The sequence below is a fragment of the Taeniopygia guttata genome, chromosome 4, assembly GCF_048771995.1.
Source record: "Taeniopygia guttata chromosome 4, bTaeGut7.mat, whole genome shotgun sequence".
NCBI classification, from domain to species: Eukaryota; Metazoa; Chordata; class Aves; order Passeriformes; family Estrildidae; genus Taeniopygia; species Taeniopygia guttata.
Window position 1 is genome coordinate 8,245,187 of NC_133028.1, and position 15,929 is coordinate 8,261,115.

General features: G+C 40.9%; 1 protein-coding gene across 7 annotated transcripts in view; it reads left to right on the forward strand.

Annotated features, from left to right (window-relative positions):
* The window catches only part of NSD2 (nuclear receptor binding SET domain protein 2), a 97,235-nt gene extending 82,364 nt beyond the window's left edge, over window positions 1-14,871 (forward strand). For all 7 annotated transcript variants that reach the window (XM_030270573.4, XM_072927934.1, XM_072927933.1 and 4 more), the window contains 13 exons: window positions 690-821; window positions 1,858-1,981; window positions 2,993-3,193; window positions 3,861-4,040; window positions 5,096-5,252; window positions 5,998-6,203; window positions 6,664-6,767; window positions 6,989-7,258; window positions 7,353-7,469; window positions 9,223-9,364; window positions 10,010-10,116; window positions 11,364-11,568; window positions 12,448-14,871. In XM_030270573.4, the coding sequence (XP_030126433.1) occupies window positions 690-821; window positions 1,858-1,981; window positions 2,993-3,193; window positions 3,861-4,040; window positions 5,096-5,252; window positions 5,998-6,203; window positions 6,664-6,767; window positions 6,989-7,258; window positions 7,353-7,469; window positions 9,223-9,364; window positions 10,010-10,116; window positions 11,364-11,568; window positions 12,448-12,713 (2,211 nt within the window). In that variant the 3' untranslated portion in view covers window positions 12,714-14,871. The remainder of the gene's footprint in view (window positions 1-689; window positions 822-1,857; window positions 1,982-2,992; window positions 3,194-3,860; window positions 4,041-5,095; window positions 5,253-5,997; window positions 6,204-6,663; window positions 6,768-6,988; window positions 7,259-7,352; window positions 7,470-9,222; window positions 9,365-10,009; window positions 10,117-11,363; window positions 11,569-12,447) is intronic.
* Window positions 14,872-15,929: the final 1,058 nt, after the last annotated feature.

Consider the following 15,929-nt stretch of genomic DNA (forward strand, 5'->3'; position numbering starts at 1 on the left):
ACTGAAAACTACCCTGTATTTTCTTTTAAATATGTTACTTAGGATGGGTTTTCTTAAAGTAAATTACAACTATTTTTAAAAACACCCCATGTTTACTACTTCTAGATCTGTTATATGAGATTTATCCCTAACAGGACTATCTTCTGTAGTATTTTGAGTTTATTGTTGACTGTAATGTTCCTTAAACATATTGTGAGCTGCTTGTTCTTTTCTTCCTCTCTTCTATATGCTGTTCACACTTCCTTGGAGAATATTTGGGTCAGAGACTTTTATATGCAGCTTGGAATTTACCAAGTTTCTTTTTAAAAATTGACTGTTACTCTCTCATAAATCACACGCTCAGACTTTAATCAAGGGATTTGAAGATATCCCTGTGTTATGGCTAGGAACTTCTTGCTAACTGTATTCTAGAACTGAGTATAAATAAAATGCCATATTGCAAAGTTTTGGTGTTCTGTTTTGGCTGCCGGTGAGGGGGATTGTTGTATAATCCTTTTGATGAGACTTCCACAAATGCATATTCTGGTTTTAATCAAGGTGGTTTTTTTGAAGGTGGGGGAAACAAAACCAGAAGAGCGTGCCTAAATCTGCTAATCTGAGTTGCAGTGTGTGTGCTTCCATCAGTTCTGATGCTGTGCAAAAGTGACCATCTGTGCCTGCTTTCTCTAACACGTGTGTTTAATCTCCAGATCTCTGATGGCCAAGGAGATGAGCGCTCAGAGTCCCCCTATGAAAGTGCTGATGAGACTCAGACTGAAGTGTCTATATCATCCAAAAAATCTGAGCGAGGAGTGGGAACAAAAAAAGAATATGTGTGTCAGGTGAGAGACGTTAGCTGGGCTGTGTTTCCCGAGCTTTCCTAGGAAAGGTCTTTTTAAATATGAAAATGACAATATTAGGCCAGAAACAGGTTTATCATGTGTGTCTGAGATGTCTGTCAGTGATGAGGTTGCCATGGCAGTAAATGGGATTCTTAATACCTAATTATTTTTTTCTTGACCTCCAGTAAATGACTTAGCCTTTCTGCTTGAGTTTCCAGGCCTGTAAGATAAGCATAATTTGTAGCTCAGAAGAAGCACAGGAGTGTTGCCAGGTGATTGGTCAGGTGATGCAGAAGAGCTGCTGGTTTCTCTGTTAGCACAGAGGAGAAGCCCAGCCCAGTGGGGTTTGTGCTCTGTGTGCAGCAGAGATGGCAGCACTGCCCTGCTGTGGTGTGTGCCCAGGGAGCCACTGAAAGCAGAAGCCTTTCCTCAGACTGTTCTAGAAGGGCTCTCAGGCTATGAAATAACACAGTCCAGATCAAATTTGTTTCTATGAGACCGAGCAAGCAGTTACATTTCCATTTTTTGTATATAGTGGGAATAAGGTTATATCTGTCTGTAAATATTGGGTAATCCTCAAATTCTGCCAGCACTGTTGTTCAGTTCATTTTTAGTTATGCATGTGTCACTGCTAACCACTCAGACACAGAGGCATCATTGTGCCAACTGGTCTGATTCCCTTTTGCCAAAGAAAAAGAAAGGAAGGATGCTTTTTAACCCTACTCAGATGCATCAGTGTGCTCAGGGAATATTTCTTACAGCTTTTTTTCTATTCCTTTTTTTCTGTCAGATTGTATTTAATCCTGAAGCATGGTCTGAGAGGGATATTTCTAGTGGGTTAATGATTCTGTTACCTGTTTCAGCTTGAAGCCAGGGCATGTGACGATGCTTGTAAAATTATCTTTCACTTGATAAATTTGATTTCAACACTGGGAAAAGATATTTTGAGGAGCAGTATATGAAAAGGAATAAAGAAAACAGTTTTTTTCCACGTATGAACTTTTCTTTAACATTCAATGCCTTTGTGTTGTAAAAGCTGTGTGAAAAAACAGGTGATCTCCTGCTGTGTGAAGGACTTTGCTATCGAGCTTTTCATGTAAGCTGCCTTGGGCTCTCTGGAAGACCAGCAGGAAAATTCATTTGTAGTGAATGTACATCAGGCAAGTTTGTCCCTTTCTATTAATTTAAAAAAAAAAAAAAAAAGTTATACTTTTCACACATATTGTTCTAGGACATCCTCCTGGACAGAGTATGTATCCTCAGAGAACCCTTTCTTATCCCTTGGGACGTGACAGGGTGGGAGTCCATGGAGTACCGCTAAGTGTGCCACGTTTTACAGAGTTCATCCTGTTTTCAGTGAGAACTCTCTTGCAACATGGCTAATTTAATCAGAATTCCATTGCCTTAATAACTGCAGATTATTTGCTTTCTGAGTGCAATTAGAGATGAGGTTTAAAGTCTGTCACAATGACTTAAAAAATTGTAGAAAAAAGAGCAGCAAGTGGAACATTTTAAGTTCTTTTTCAGTCTTTTGTGTGTCTGTATCAGTCTTTTGCTTTTCCTATTAAAAGACTACCTTATTGCTATTAATTTCATTTGCTTTAATCCTCTAATAACTTCTTCGAAGTTCTTAATCTCAAAACTTTACATAAGGTTTGTGTTCTTGCTCATAAGCTCATTTCAGTACATGCAGTAAACCTTGTTGGAACTGCTGCTTCAAAATGCAGCTTTTCCAACTAGTCCAGAAAAAAGATTAGAGGATGGTCGTCTTTGGTTCGTGGTCCTGCTTCAAATTTCAGAGGACCACAGACAAGACAATCATTCTGTTCCATTGGTTTAAGAAAATTTGAAAACTAAAAATTCCTACTTGTCCTGGCATACTGAGGCTTATAAATAAGAACATAAAATCAGATTGGTGAGGCTTTGGGTGTTGTGTATGCTTTTACTGCAAATGGGTTTGCTTTATTTTATTTGTACCTGAGCAGATCAGTATTTAATACTAAAGAGCTAAAGTAAATAGATTGCTGCATCAAGTAATGCAATTGAGTTGTTGAAAAAAACCTCCTCCACACCACAAAAGCAATTCTCTTGTGCATAACGTAAATGCATGAGAGAGGTGTTTTCAATTCATGTGTTTGCATATTACATTCTGTTTATCATTTTGCCACTAGGTGTGCACACCTGTTTCGTGTGTAAGGAGAGAAAGGCAGATGTGAAACGCTGTGTTGTGTCTCACTGTGGCAAATTCTACCACGAAGCTTGTGTGAAAAAATTTCATCTCACTGTGTTCGAGAACAGGGGGTTTCGATGTCCTCTCCACAGCTGCCTCAGTTGTCATGTTAGTAACCCCTCACATCCACGAATTTCAAAAGGTAGTTTCATTTTTTGTTTTTATGACTGATGAATTCATTTTATTTATGGTATGTTAAGGCAAAGAATGTGTCCATTTGAGAGCTGCTAGCTGCAGTTTTGTTAGGCAGAAATGGACTATCAATTCATTCAGAATTTTTAATTTTAAAAGTTGTAATAGAGTAGGTTTTAGTCAGCTTTAGTAATTACCTTGTTTGTGCTCTTTTTTTAACTAGCTTTCAGTTAACCGTAGTTAACCATGTTTTCTTCTCAAGAGAGATTGAAATCTAGAATGTATAGGTGATGAGGAGAGAGGCAGAGCAGTGAGGGCAGGACCTGAGAATGTACAAACACTGCAACAAGGCTCGATGAACACGGAGACACGTTGATTCTGTGCAGTTTTTAGCTTTGGGCAACATTTGCAGACAAAATCGCATGACTCAGGAAGAGCCGATCTACCCTGATGTGCATAATTAAAGCTTTAAATTGGGTGTGGGGCTGTCTAAAAACCTTTATAATTTCAGTATTGTTGCAAACACAATGGCTGGGGTTTTGTGTGCGTGCATATAGGGTGTCTCAGCACTGCCATTATTTTTGCCAAAATGCCGAGTCAGTTCTGTGCAGAGCAGCTGAGCAGCGCTGTGCTTGGCCAGCTGTGGCCCGGGGTGACACCTGAGTGGTGCTTTGCAGGGAAGATGATGCGCTGCGTGCGCTGCCCCGTCGCGTACCACGCCGGCGACGTTTGCATCGCCGCGGGATGCGCCGTCATCGCCTCCAACAGCATCGTGTGCACCAACCACTTCACTGCCATGAAGGGGAAAAGCCACCACGCTCACGTCAATGTCAGCTGGTGCTTTGTGTGCTCCAAAGGTAAAGGGCCGGGGAGGGAACTCCTGCAGAAGTGCGGCGTCAAAGCGTTTCGTTCCTCAGCCCAAGTGTTGTTTTTCTGACCTGTTCATAGCAAATAGTCACAAACGTGGCACGTTAAGTTAGGCTTTGTTAGGTTATGCTATAATGTGAAGTTGGCTTTTGCTGCTTCAGGGTTTTAAATATCCTTTTTGTTCAGAAATAATTTATTAAAATATGTTTTTACTTGGGCTTTACCCAACAACCAGAAGCCCAATTAATTCTTTACAAGAGACACCTTTCTGTTCTTTCCCCTGTGTTCAATGTACTAAAGCTTTTTGTGTTTCTTTATTGCTAATATGTAATATTACACCATAAATATTTTAAGAGTTGCTTTTAGTTTAACAGCAGACTGCAAATTGAATCAGTATTAGTTGTTGCTGGGTTTGCCACTAATTAAGGGTGTTTTTTTTTATCTTGTACAATAAATCTGTTCCTTATTGACAGCCACAAAATTCATAGTGCTGATTAAACTTGTAGCAGTGAAACTGTACCTGATTTGTTAACAAATTAACATGCAGCATAGCAGCTTTTAAGCTGCAGCCAACTTTCCATTTGATAATTCATGGAACAAACAAACAGCCTTATTCCTTCTGCCCCCTGAGGGGGGGCGAAAAAAAAACCCAAAATCATAAGAGAAATCTGTTGTGGTTACAATTTTTCTTAAATAGGAATGTTAATATATATTAAAACTATGTTAAACATATTTTAGTCATTAAAGTACAGCGAAGTAATTATAATTTGTGCATTATTCTGGCATTTTTATCACTAGCTTGCTTGTCACTTTGTATGTGTTACTAACCTGAGCCTGCCAGGCATTCAGATTAGTCAGGACCTTTTGGCTGCTGTACCCAACAAGTGATGCGTTGTGTTTGTTGCTGAGGGTCAGTGTGTTTTAACCATTTATTTTCTAACTGAACCTACCACATGTGTATCATTTCTAAGCTGTCTGGAATGCAAGACTTACACTTTGATCTTGATGTTTTCCAACCTTTTTTCCTTTTTCTGTGTCTGTGCAGGTGGAAGTTTGCTGTGCTGCGAGTCCTGCCCAGCAGCCTTTCACCCTGACTGCTTAAACATCGAAATGCCAGATGGGAGCTGGTACTGCAACGACTGCAGGGCGGGCAAGAAGCTCCATTTCCAGGATATTATTTGGGTTAAACTGGGAAATTACAGGTCTGATTGAAGGAATTTGTGTTGTTTTACAGTACTGGCAGGTTTAACTAAGGAGCATACAACTGGTTGCTCCTGTAGGCCAGCCTTGCTGCACACTGATTTCTGACTCCCCTCTGAGCTGGGACCTCACCTCCTTGCAAGCTTCATGTTCAAAGCTTGCAGCTTTGCTGTCTCTCCTGGCCAAGGCATTACCCACACAGGACCCCTCGAGTCTTCTGACTTCTGCCTCCAGTGTATGAAACTTCAACCCCTGTTCGTGTCAGAGATGTCTGCCAATAAATTGGTATAGCTGGTAACTGGCTAAATTACTCCCTGGCAGGCTGGGGCATCAGTCACTCAGGTTGTTGGTGTTTCACACTTGAATGGGATTTAAGTGAGATAGAGGTAGCTGGGCGTTATCCTTGAAACATTAATAGGTGTTATCAGCCTGTGCTTGATCTTTGACAATTGCAAGATTGGCAGGTCTTTGTAAAGACGATGGTTTTGCTACCCAGACACAGGGAGTCCTGTGTTTGTGCTTACCTTGCAGGCAGGTGAAGTCCCACAGATCTGAGTGTCAGGCTTTGCTTGTCTAGTCTTCTCTCACTCTCTACTAAGAGAGGGGACAAAAGGATTTTAAATCCTCTTGGATCTTGGAAATAATAATCATAATAATAATGTTGTTTCTAGTGATTTTGTTAAACCGTCTCTTGCAGAAAAAGGTTGACTAAAATGCTGTATTTTTTTATTTGTACTTCTGTGCTAGATGGTGGCCTGCAGAAGTTTGCCATCCGAAAAACGTTCCCCCAAATATCCAGAAAATGAAGCATGAAATCGGAGAATTTCCTGTGTTTTTCTTTGGTTCTAAGGATTACTATTGGACGCACCAAGCACGGGTGTTCCCTTACATGGAGGGAGACAGAGGGAGTAGATACCAAGGGATCAAAGGAATTGGAAAAGTCTTCAAAAATGGTACACAGCTAAAAGTAAACAAAATTAATCCTGGGATATGCATGCTTTGTTTCTTCACACATAGCCTTGGTTTTGAAATTCTGTTTTATAATATTGAATTAACGAAATTTGTGGTGTCCTGGGCAACAGTTCCATTACTGCCTTTGCATGAAAACATTATTTTAATGTCTTGTAAAAGGCTGGCATCTAACTGAAATTTTATGTGATGATTTTTACTTTCTGGAAAGCTGAAAAAAAAGGACTAAGTGAGTAGACTCTTGCAGACTAGGAGACTGAAAGAGTGGAATTAATACATCTATTAAGAACAGTTACACTCCAGAAGCATTGTTTGGAAGAAAATTAAATGGTGGAACTAAGAAGTAGACAATGCTTTGTTTTAACACACATGGGAATGAGCAAGTGAGTTTGAGGGGAGTAATCCTCTTTCTGGCATTTCTGTTGATTCTGCAATCTTTTTCAGCTTTGCAAGAAGCTGAAACTCGATTTCGAGAAATAAAACTACAGCGAGAAGCCAAAGAAACCCAGGAGAGTGAACGTAAACCTCCCCCATACAAGCATATTAAGGTAAAGTTTGAGCAAATGGGTACTCAAAGGTTTGAGCTGAGCAGTGAGATAGGGTCAGGTTGTAATGATGATGGGAACTGCTTTCATTCATGAGATGGTAAAATTTTGCTTTCATTGGAGCATCTAGTGGTGCAAAACCAAATCAGCCACTACTGTGTAACACTTGCAATAAAACTAACTGTTCTAAAGCCATATTTGCTCTATTTTAATGTATTTATCAGGTGAACAAACCTTGTGGCAAAGTGCAGATATACACTGCTGACATATCTGAGATTCCCAAGTGCAACTGCAAGCCCACGGATGAAAACCCCTGTGGGTTTGACTCGGAGTGCCTCAATCGGATGCTGATGTACGAGTGCCACCCGCAGGTGTGCCCGGCGGGGGAGCGCTGCCAGAACCAGTGCTTCACCAAGCGCCAGTACCCCGAGACAAAGATCATCAAAACCGATGGCAAGGGCTGGGGACTGGTTGCCAAGAGGGACATTAAAAAGGTAGGAATTGTCCTTCCCCTGCAGAGAGTCGTGGCCTGCGATGCCGTTTGTGGGTTTGGGATATACTTCACTAGTGATCCTTGGTGTCTTTCAGGGGGAGTTTGTCAACGAGTATGTGGGAGAGCTGATTGATGAAGAGGAGTGTATGGCAAGAATCAAATATGCACATGAAAATGACATCACCCACTTCTATATGCTTACTATTGATAAGGTAGGGTACTTGATGGTTTTTGCCATTATTTACTTACAGCCTTATTTTGATCTCCTATTGAGCACCTTGGCAGGGCACTCTGCTGCCTTTGACAGTCTGCAGTTTCACATGTTCACAGGGTTGCATCTTCTGTGCCTGCTCTCTCCATTCTACATGTTCATTATTAATCTCCTCAGTTCTGTGTTATGTAATAAATTACATACTAAGGTCTATAAGGTTGTGCTTTGTTGCTTGAAATAAAGTACAGTGCTTACCTGTACCTGTAAGTACAAAGTACTTACCTGCCTAGTCTTCAAATGAAGGAAAATTTTAAACATTTGGGAGAAAAGTAGTGATACAGTGGAAGGAATTGCTGTTAACAATCCTTTTACTAAAATTTCAGCAACAAACAATAAGATTCTCACTTGAGAGAATGTGGAATAGAATTGTGAGGCTGTGTTCTATATAGAGCTTTTTTTTTTTTGCAGCCATCTGTCCCTAGCATTGTTTATGGCAAAACTAGGCTTGTGCTTTTGTAGAAACTCTTTTCCAAAAGCACTCTCTGTTAGTAGCCAGCCAACCCTCCACAGATTGATTCACAGCAAATTATTACAGCACATTAATGAACACACTGAAGTAATTCAGCACCTGTGCCTCTGTGCACACCTCTGAGTATTTTCTTCCTCAGGAGAAGAAGAAAGTGAAGAACCTGGACAGCAGGAATTAAAGATTATTTATATTATATTGCATAAGTCCCCAGACAGCTAGTTAGGAGAAAAACAAGAGCTGGCTGCCAGTCCTGCAACTTTTTCATCCCATTCTTTTTCCCAAGGCTCTTGCTCTGTATTTCCACAGCTACTGTTTTCATGTGTCCTGTAAGGGAGGAGTTCCTGCACAGGATGCACCACCACAGAATGGTGAAACCACATTTCTCTCCTCTACTAGACTGACATTCAACGTCAGTGTGTTAAATATCTGAACTGAACATGTATTTGACTCCTACTGCCATTAATAAAAGCTCATTGTGGGTCTGTCTTGCCAAAACTGCCATTACTGGCTGAGCTGGCCATGCAGTGAAATGTGTGCACATAGGCATGACAGTCACACATGTGCATTATAAAAATAAGCTAGAAGGAAACTGAAATAATACTTCATAAATAAGCAAAGCCTTCTCAAGAAGTTCTGCAAAGAAACAGCTCTGGCAGTTTCAAGCTTTGTCTTGTTTTGTTAATGTCTGGTATATTTGGTGGAGATAGAAATTTAAGAGCAGTTGTTAGTAGGAATGGGATGTTTTTAGCTTACCAAGAGCTTGTTTTCATTTAAACTAGGCTGATTTGGGGAAAGAAATCTGATGAGAAACTGGTAATCCCTGGAAGTAATCATACATTTGGTAAATACCATAAAGTACCATCCTTGCAAATGCCTCCCAGCTCCATGAATGCGGAGTAAATGGTGAAGGACTGAGGCTGAGTTTTGAAGCTTCCTGGGCAAGGGGGTTCCTAAACATGCCCACCAGAATGCTCACAAGAACACTTATCCTGCCCTGTGGCTGTGGTGGGTGCTGGAAAAACGTGAGCTAGAGCATGAGTATTGCTTTGGGAGTGTCACACTCCAGGCCATGTGGGACACTACAGTTTCCAATACAACATGTACCAGCAGTTGGCTGTGTGCTCTGAATGCAACTATTGAAATCAATCAGTTATGGATGATTTTAATATTTTTTTGTGAGGGGGGAGAGAAAAACCCTTCATCCTGTTGCTGGTTTGTTCTCCAGGACCGTATTATTGATGCTGGCCCCAAAGGAAACTATTCCCGGTTTATGAATCACAGCTGCCAACCAAATTGTGAAACTCTGAAGTGGACAGTGAATGGAGACACTCGTGTTGGGCTCTTTGCTGTGTGTGACATTCCTGCAGGTACATCAGCTCGGGCTCGCTTTGGTTTCATTCTCTAAATTAAAACCTTTGTGCAATTGTTGGTGGGACAGTCATGGTTTAACTGATTCAGTACAAATATTTTTGTAGAGGACTCAGCACACAGAGGAGATGTTTGGTTATCTGCCTTTTACTTTAGTGTTTCTTAATTGTGAGTCTCATGGCTGCTTTTTGTTCTTTGCTTCTAGGGCAAGTATCCCTAGTAAGTTTTTGTTTTGGAGCTCTCAAATGTATATTTTCCAAGAACATAATAAGCATGAGGGATGGATGTAGGAGGCTGTTCAGAAATATGTTTTCTAGTTTGTGCACACACATGCTCATACACATACCTATCTATCTATAGCTGTATCTAGCTGGATAGATAGATGGATATAATATGTGTGAAGGTCAGACACAAGCACAGTTTTGTGAAGTCAAACAAATTTATTTTAAAATGTAATTGCAAAAGACATCATAATATATGGGCATCTAGTTGATCATTGTCAGTGCTTATAAGCAGCAAAGAGAGGGAACATCCTGTGACAATGCACCACCAAGCAAGTCCCAAACCAGCAGGCAGATAGCAACAGCTGTATTTGTTTGCAATCATTTTGATAGAATTTGTTACCTTGTCCTTTTTACACCCAGGGACAGAGCTGACTTTTAATTACAACCTTGACTGTCTGGGCAATGAAAAAACAGTCTGCAAATGTGGTGCCCCAAACTGCAGTGGATTTCTTGGGGACAGACCAAAGGTAAGTAATATATCAAGTAATACATCAAGAGATTTTGACAGTCTTGTCAGGGGAAGGGTTGTAGAAGCTTCAAACTGACTAAGAATGTGCCTGACTGTGGTCAAGGAGATTATTCTGACATTCTAGTTCATACTTCCCCATTTAAACCTTACAGTATGATTATTTTGCAAAGATTAATTTAAAAAAATGAGTTGAGCTGAAGAATAAAAAATGTGAGTTTTGAATGTGGGAAAAAAATTATAGTATATCAAGAAATGATCTGTATGATTCCTGTCCAGGTTAGTTTGAAACTTGTAATCTAGCAGAAGTTGATGAGCTTCCTGAAGGGCTGGCACAGGAGTGTGGGGGGAGGCACAAGTACCACCTGTGGATGTTGAAAAGCTGCACTTTGCTCTGGTCCTTCACATTGCTCAGTACCAGCCACTTCAGAGGCTGGGCTGGGAATCTTCAGAACCCACACAGCTGGTGTTTGTTAAAAGATGGACTTAAATGAGTTTTCACATAAGCCTGTGAACATTTACACAGACAACCATGAAGAAATTGAATGTTTCAGTTTAGTTTTTTGGAGCTGTCTGCATTGGTAGAAAGAATGGGCTAATTTAAAAGAAAGTAGATAGTGATTACTGGGGTTAGAGGGAGGGAGTGATGGTAGGGATGTTGAAAAATCATCCAAAATTTTATATTATTTGGTGAAGAAGAGTTAATGTGCATGCAGAATTTGAAAGCTGCTTCTGTGCATACAGCACAGAATTGAAGTCAGATTAAAATAGGGATAAAGTTTGGTATATTCTTTCTGTCGTTAACTACACTTCCTGAAGTACTGCTGTCTGTTCCTCAAAGAAAAATGGGGGCAGGTTTTAGTAATTCCAGCTTGAGTATTCACAACTGGAAGACAAAAATGGATATTGAAGTGATTGGTGGTGCAAGACATAATGAGGGTAAATTAGCCACAAGTAGATTAGACTGGAAATTGGAAGACCTTTTGTCAGTGACAAGAAAATGAATGTTTTTTTTCAGTAGGAAGGTCCTGCAGGGAGAAGATCTGGTTTCAGGATGACTTTTCTCAAGGGTCAGTGTAGGATTTTTGTCAACACAGATCAGTACAGTGAAGCACTGGGCAGGTCTGCCCCAAGTCAAGTTCTTGGCTCTCTGCACGGTCTGCCAGGTGTGCCAACAGCTTGGCAGGGTTGTGTAACATTTTTCCTGTGCAAAACTGGCATTTACAGATTTATATCTTACTCTTTTAGAATTCTTCCACTAATGCCTCAGAAGAAAAAGGCAAAAAGACCAAAAAGAGAACACGGAGACGCAGAACGAAAAATGAAGGGAAGAAAGAATCTGAAGATGATTGTTTCCGTTGTGGTGATGGAGGCCAGCTGGTGTTGTGTGACAGGAAATCTTGTACTAAAGCCTATCATCTCTCCTGCCTTGGTTTGGTGAAACGTCCTTTTGGTGAGTCAGCCACATCTTACACTGGTATAAATAACTTGTGCAGGTACCTCACTTATTGCACTGAAACTCGTCTGGGGTGTCATCCTGAAAACACTGGGTTTGCATGGCATGAATTTCATTTGTGCGTCACGTGGGAGCAGCTCCTCTTGGATTTGAAGATAAAATGGTGGCCTCCTCCTGCCTCTCTGGCAAAATGAGGCATTTGTTTTACAGATGTAGGTAATTGAGCACATCACCTGGTGGGAGCACCATGGCCCTGCCACAGGAAAGTTGATTATATCTAAGACATGCTTTGAGTTCAAGCCAGAAGAACAGCAGCAGCTTCTGAAAAAAGGCAAGTAGGGAAATTAGGAGCAGCAGACATCAGGTTGCAGTTCCAGATATCACAGGAGTTACCTGGTTGCAGTCAGCCATGTCAGGTGAGATGTGAGGAAGGGAAGTAGGCAAAGCCTGTTATCCCAGAAACAAGTAAAACAAGGACTGGTAAAGTATGCTGGGGCAAAAGAGCAGCTGTAAGTGAAGCACACCAGATATTCCTGAGCAAGACTGGCAACAGAGGGGACAGCTGACCGGATGTTTGGATGCTCTGCCAGCCTGCAAGTTCTGTAAAATGTTATTGAGTGAAGCCTGAGTCATTTCTTCTAGCTGGAGCTGAGTGCTGTATTTGAATGAGAGGTGTCAAGTCTGCTCCTTGCAGCTGCCAGCTGAGCTTTAGAAGTATGATGTAGCATTCTGAGTGCTGAGATCAGCCCCGGTAGTTGCTGTCATTTGCTTTGTCAGGAAACTTGTGCCTTGTTCAGCTGCTACAACACAAAGCTCCTTTAGGAGATGATGCTGTGTTTTACTCCCCACTAATGGGCTCTTTGGTTTTGATTGCAGGGAAGTGGGAGTGTCCTTGGCACCACTGTGATGTTTGTGGCAAACCTTCTGTTTCTTTCTGCCACTTTTGCCCAAACTCTTTCTGCAAGGAGCACCAAGACAGGACAGTGCTAAATTCCATGTTGAACGGACAGTTATGCTGCTCTGAACATGTTCTCGGGGTGGATTCTGTTGAAACTCAGAAGACTGAGAAACCCCGCAAAAAACTGAACAAGTTCAAGCCCAGGAGAAAGAGGAACAGATGGATGAGAGCTGAATGCAAATAGTCATGGACTGCAGTTTCTACTGCTAACACTATCTTGTAGATAAGTTGTGAATATGACCAGGGAAGGACACAATTTTACGTATATTCTGTAAAGGTTACAATGGGGGGGGGGATTTTTTTGTTTTGTTTTTTATAAATCCACTGAGCCAACCACAGCAGTTTTCTGCTGCTTCTGCACTGATAACGAACTGCATAGTTCAGCAAACTTCAGGACAAACCAAACTTATTACTCAGCATTACAGTTACACTTGAATTGTTACGAATGTAAAATGTTCCCTCCAAAATACTTGCAGGTTGGAGGTAGGTTAAAATCAAACCAGGTAGGCGTAAACATAGTTTTTTGAGCTAGTGTTTGTCAACCAACAGATGTTTAAAATAGTATATCCTTGAAAGAAGTTGTTAGTTCTCAAGTCCTTATGAGTAAGAAATGGCTTGGTCTGTGGTCCCAATGAGATTTGCTTGCCTTGTGTGTTTTTGAGCAAGTGCTTGAATGCCAGTTATGACCCAGGTGTGTCTCTCACTACAGCCACACACACAGCAATTGGTTTGTGCTCTTAAAATTGTTCTTAAACCATCATGATCATAAATATCCTTCCACCAAGAAATGTGGTGCGTGGTGGGAAAGGCACGCCCTGTACCAGAGAGGAGGAATCTGACTTTGTAGATTTTTTTCTATACTGTTTTTTCCTGTATTTCATCCCATATGAAGTTATTTGATCTTGCAGAGCTGTACAGGTCTGGACTTAAAGGGATATTGTCTTGCAATCTAGGCCCAATTCTTTAGGATTTTTATGGCTTATTAAAAAGAAATCTTTCAAAAGCTATTACTTGGGGAAAATTACTTGATTTTTTTTTATTTTCTCAATGGCAGGTAAAATGCAGAGGAAAACTTTTCTTTGGAATGCTTGGAGTCCAAGCATTTGAACTTTGTGATAATGCAAGAAATGCCCAACAAGAAGCAAAACCACCCCCATGAATGAAACAGAAATTGAAATTTGATTGGAGTGCAAAAAGTAAATTCAAAACAAGTAAAAGTGAAATGGGTTTTTGAAGCAGCATGTAAGAATTTTTAAGTGAAATTTAGCCTTGCTCTGTTCCTTTGCACAAAGTTTGTATAGAACTGGCTACTTGGTTTTTTTTGTTACATTTATAGGAGCTCTGCTCTTGACTATCCTGTCACCACTGTGTTGTGTCAGCAAAGCTCTTTTGAATTCCTCACCCCCATTAGCATTAGGTCCTCAGTAACTCACAGGTGAATATACAAGATTTAGGATCGACAGAAATAATACTAGAACTAGGAAAAAACTGTAAAGAAAAACATCTGTGCCAGTTTTCTTCCCAGTGCACATCCTTGGTGTGTGATCAGGCAGCGTTCCAAGCACATTTTGATTTTTGCCATTGTGACCCACCCTCCGTAAGCACCACGTGCACCTCCATGTCCACTGAGCCATTTGTGAATGTTCTAGCTTAGTTTGTCCTTAATAGTGCAGGAATTCTGTGTAGCCCTTTTGAAAATGAAGCCTTGCTATATCATGGTTTTTCCCCAAAGTGTTTCTTCAGGATTTGATATAGTTCATGGAATTGCCAAAACCCCCATTTATTCCCAGCACATAAAAAGTTTGGTTTTATTAGACGATATTAATTGAAAGAGGTTATAAATGTTGCATTGCCCTATGCTGAACACTTTGGTTTCTGTTTTGTGACCAAAATGCTTTGTTTTTTGAATCAGTTTTTATAAACACTGTTGGAAGGTTAATTTTTTTTTTCATATAATTTTGAAGAAATAGCAGAGTTCAAATCAGGGGAAGTGTTACATGTTTGCATTGTTTAAAATGGTATGCCAAGCCTTGCACTCACGTTAAAATTCAAGATTCTTTAATTGATTTTGAGGGAAAATTTTCTCTGCCATGGGGCTAAAGAACAGTCCTGTGCATAACATCTAAACTAAAAAATGGTATTATGAATGTTTCTTTGATATCAGGTTTCAAGGGTAGGAAAATGAGTTCAGGTAGTAAAACAAATATTTTCCTCATTGCTTTAAAACAAAATGAAGGAATTTGATGTCATTGGGACCATTCTTTGAATACTAAACCGTGTAAGGAAGGCTTTGTAAGAATACCTTTGAATAAGTTATTATAAAATTTTTCCTTTACATTCCATTGCTTTCATAACTTGGTTTTTTTTTGGGGGGGGAGGGGGGGTTCGTTTTGGGGTTTTTTTTTTAGTTGTTTTGTTGCCTTTTCCTCTTGACATGTACCAGCTCTGTGACTGTGGATGCCCCGGGTGCTCAGGCAGACGCCCAGCTGAGCAGGCACTGTGTGCCCCGGGCAGGCAGCGCTGCAGTGACACAGTGACAGCAGCTGGGTTTGGCTGGGGCTGCGGGCACATTCACACGGCAGGATGCAGGACAGGCACCCCTCGTGCTGCCTGTGGGACAGGGGGACCCTTTGTTCACACAGCAGGTCTGAGCTGGGCTCTTCGAGCTTCTGCTTCCTTCTACCTCTCCCTGCTCTCGCTGCTCCGGTGGGGCTGCAGCCCCGGAGTTCCCTGGGGCTCCCCGGGAATCTCCTCCTGCTGCTGGGCACAGCTGAGCTCAGGAGTGTGGATCAGCCTCTCCTTCTGCCCACTGAGCCCAGCCCAGGCACTCAGGTGGTGATGTGGGAGAGTTTTTGGTTTCTGTACCAGGACAGGTGGGGTTTAGGTGCACTGTAATGAAGGCTTCTGTACCTTGCTCTGCAGCCTGGGAAAACAGGCTAAAGTGTTGTTTAAAAAAGAAGACAGAAGAGTTGTGACATTGTTTTTCTTCTTCCACTGTTCAAATACAAGGTAAAACAATCCTTAAGACTTGAGCTTTCTCATGATGCAGCTCAATACTTTTTAGCATTCAGCAACTTGAAGGATTTTCTGTTACAAATTAACCTAAACAACATTAACTGTGGCATATTATGTGGCCTTAAATGATGTTCTTTGTGTCTTGCCCATCAAAGTAGCAAAATGTCTTTCCTTTTCTAACAAAAAGCTGATACATGACTGCCAGTTTCAGAATTTGTTGTTCTTTTACACGTGAGCAAGCATGGAAACAATTTTCAGTTGAGTATGTTAGACGTATTTTCATACAACCTAGGAAAAATAATCAGAGTAAATGTCTGTTTTGTTCAATAGCTTTGTGTTCATGGTCAGGTTTTAGGAGGTGTTTTATTTGAATTACTTGGAAAAG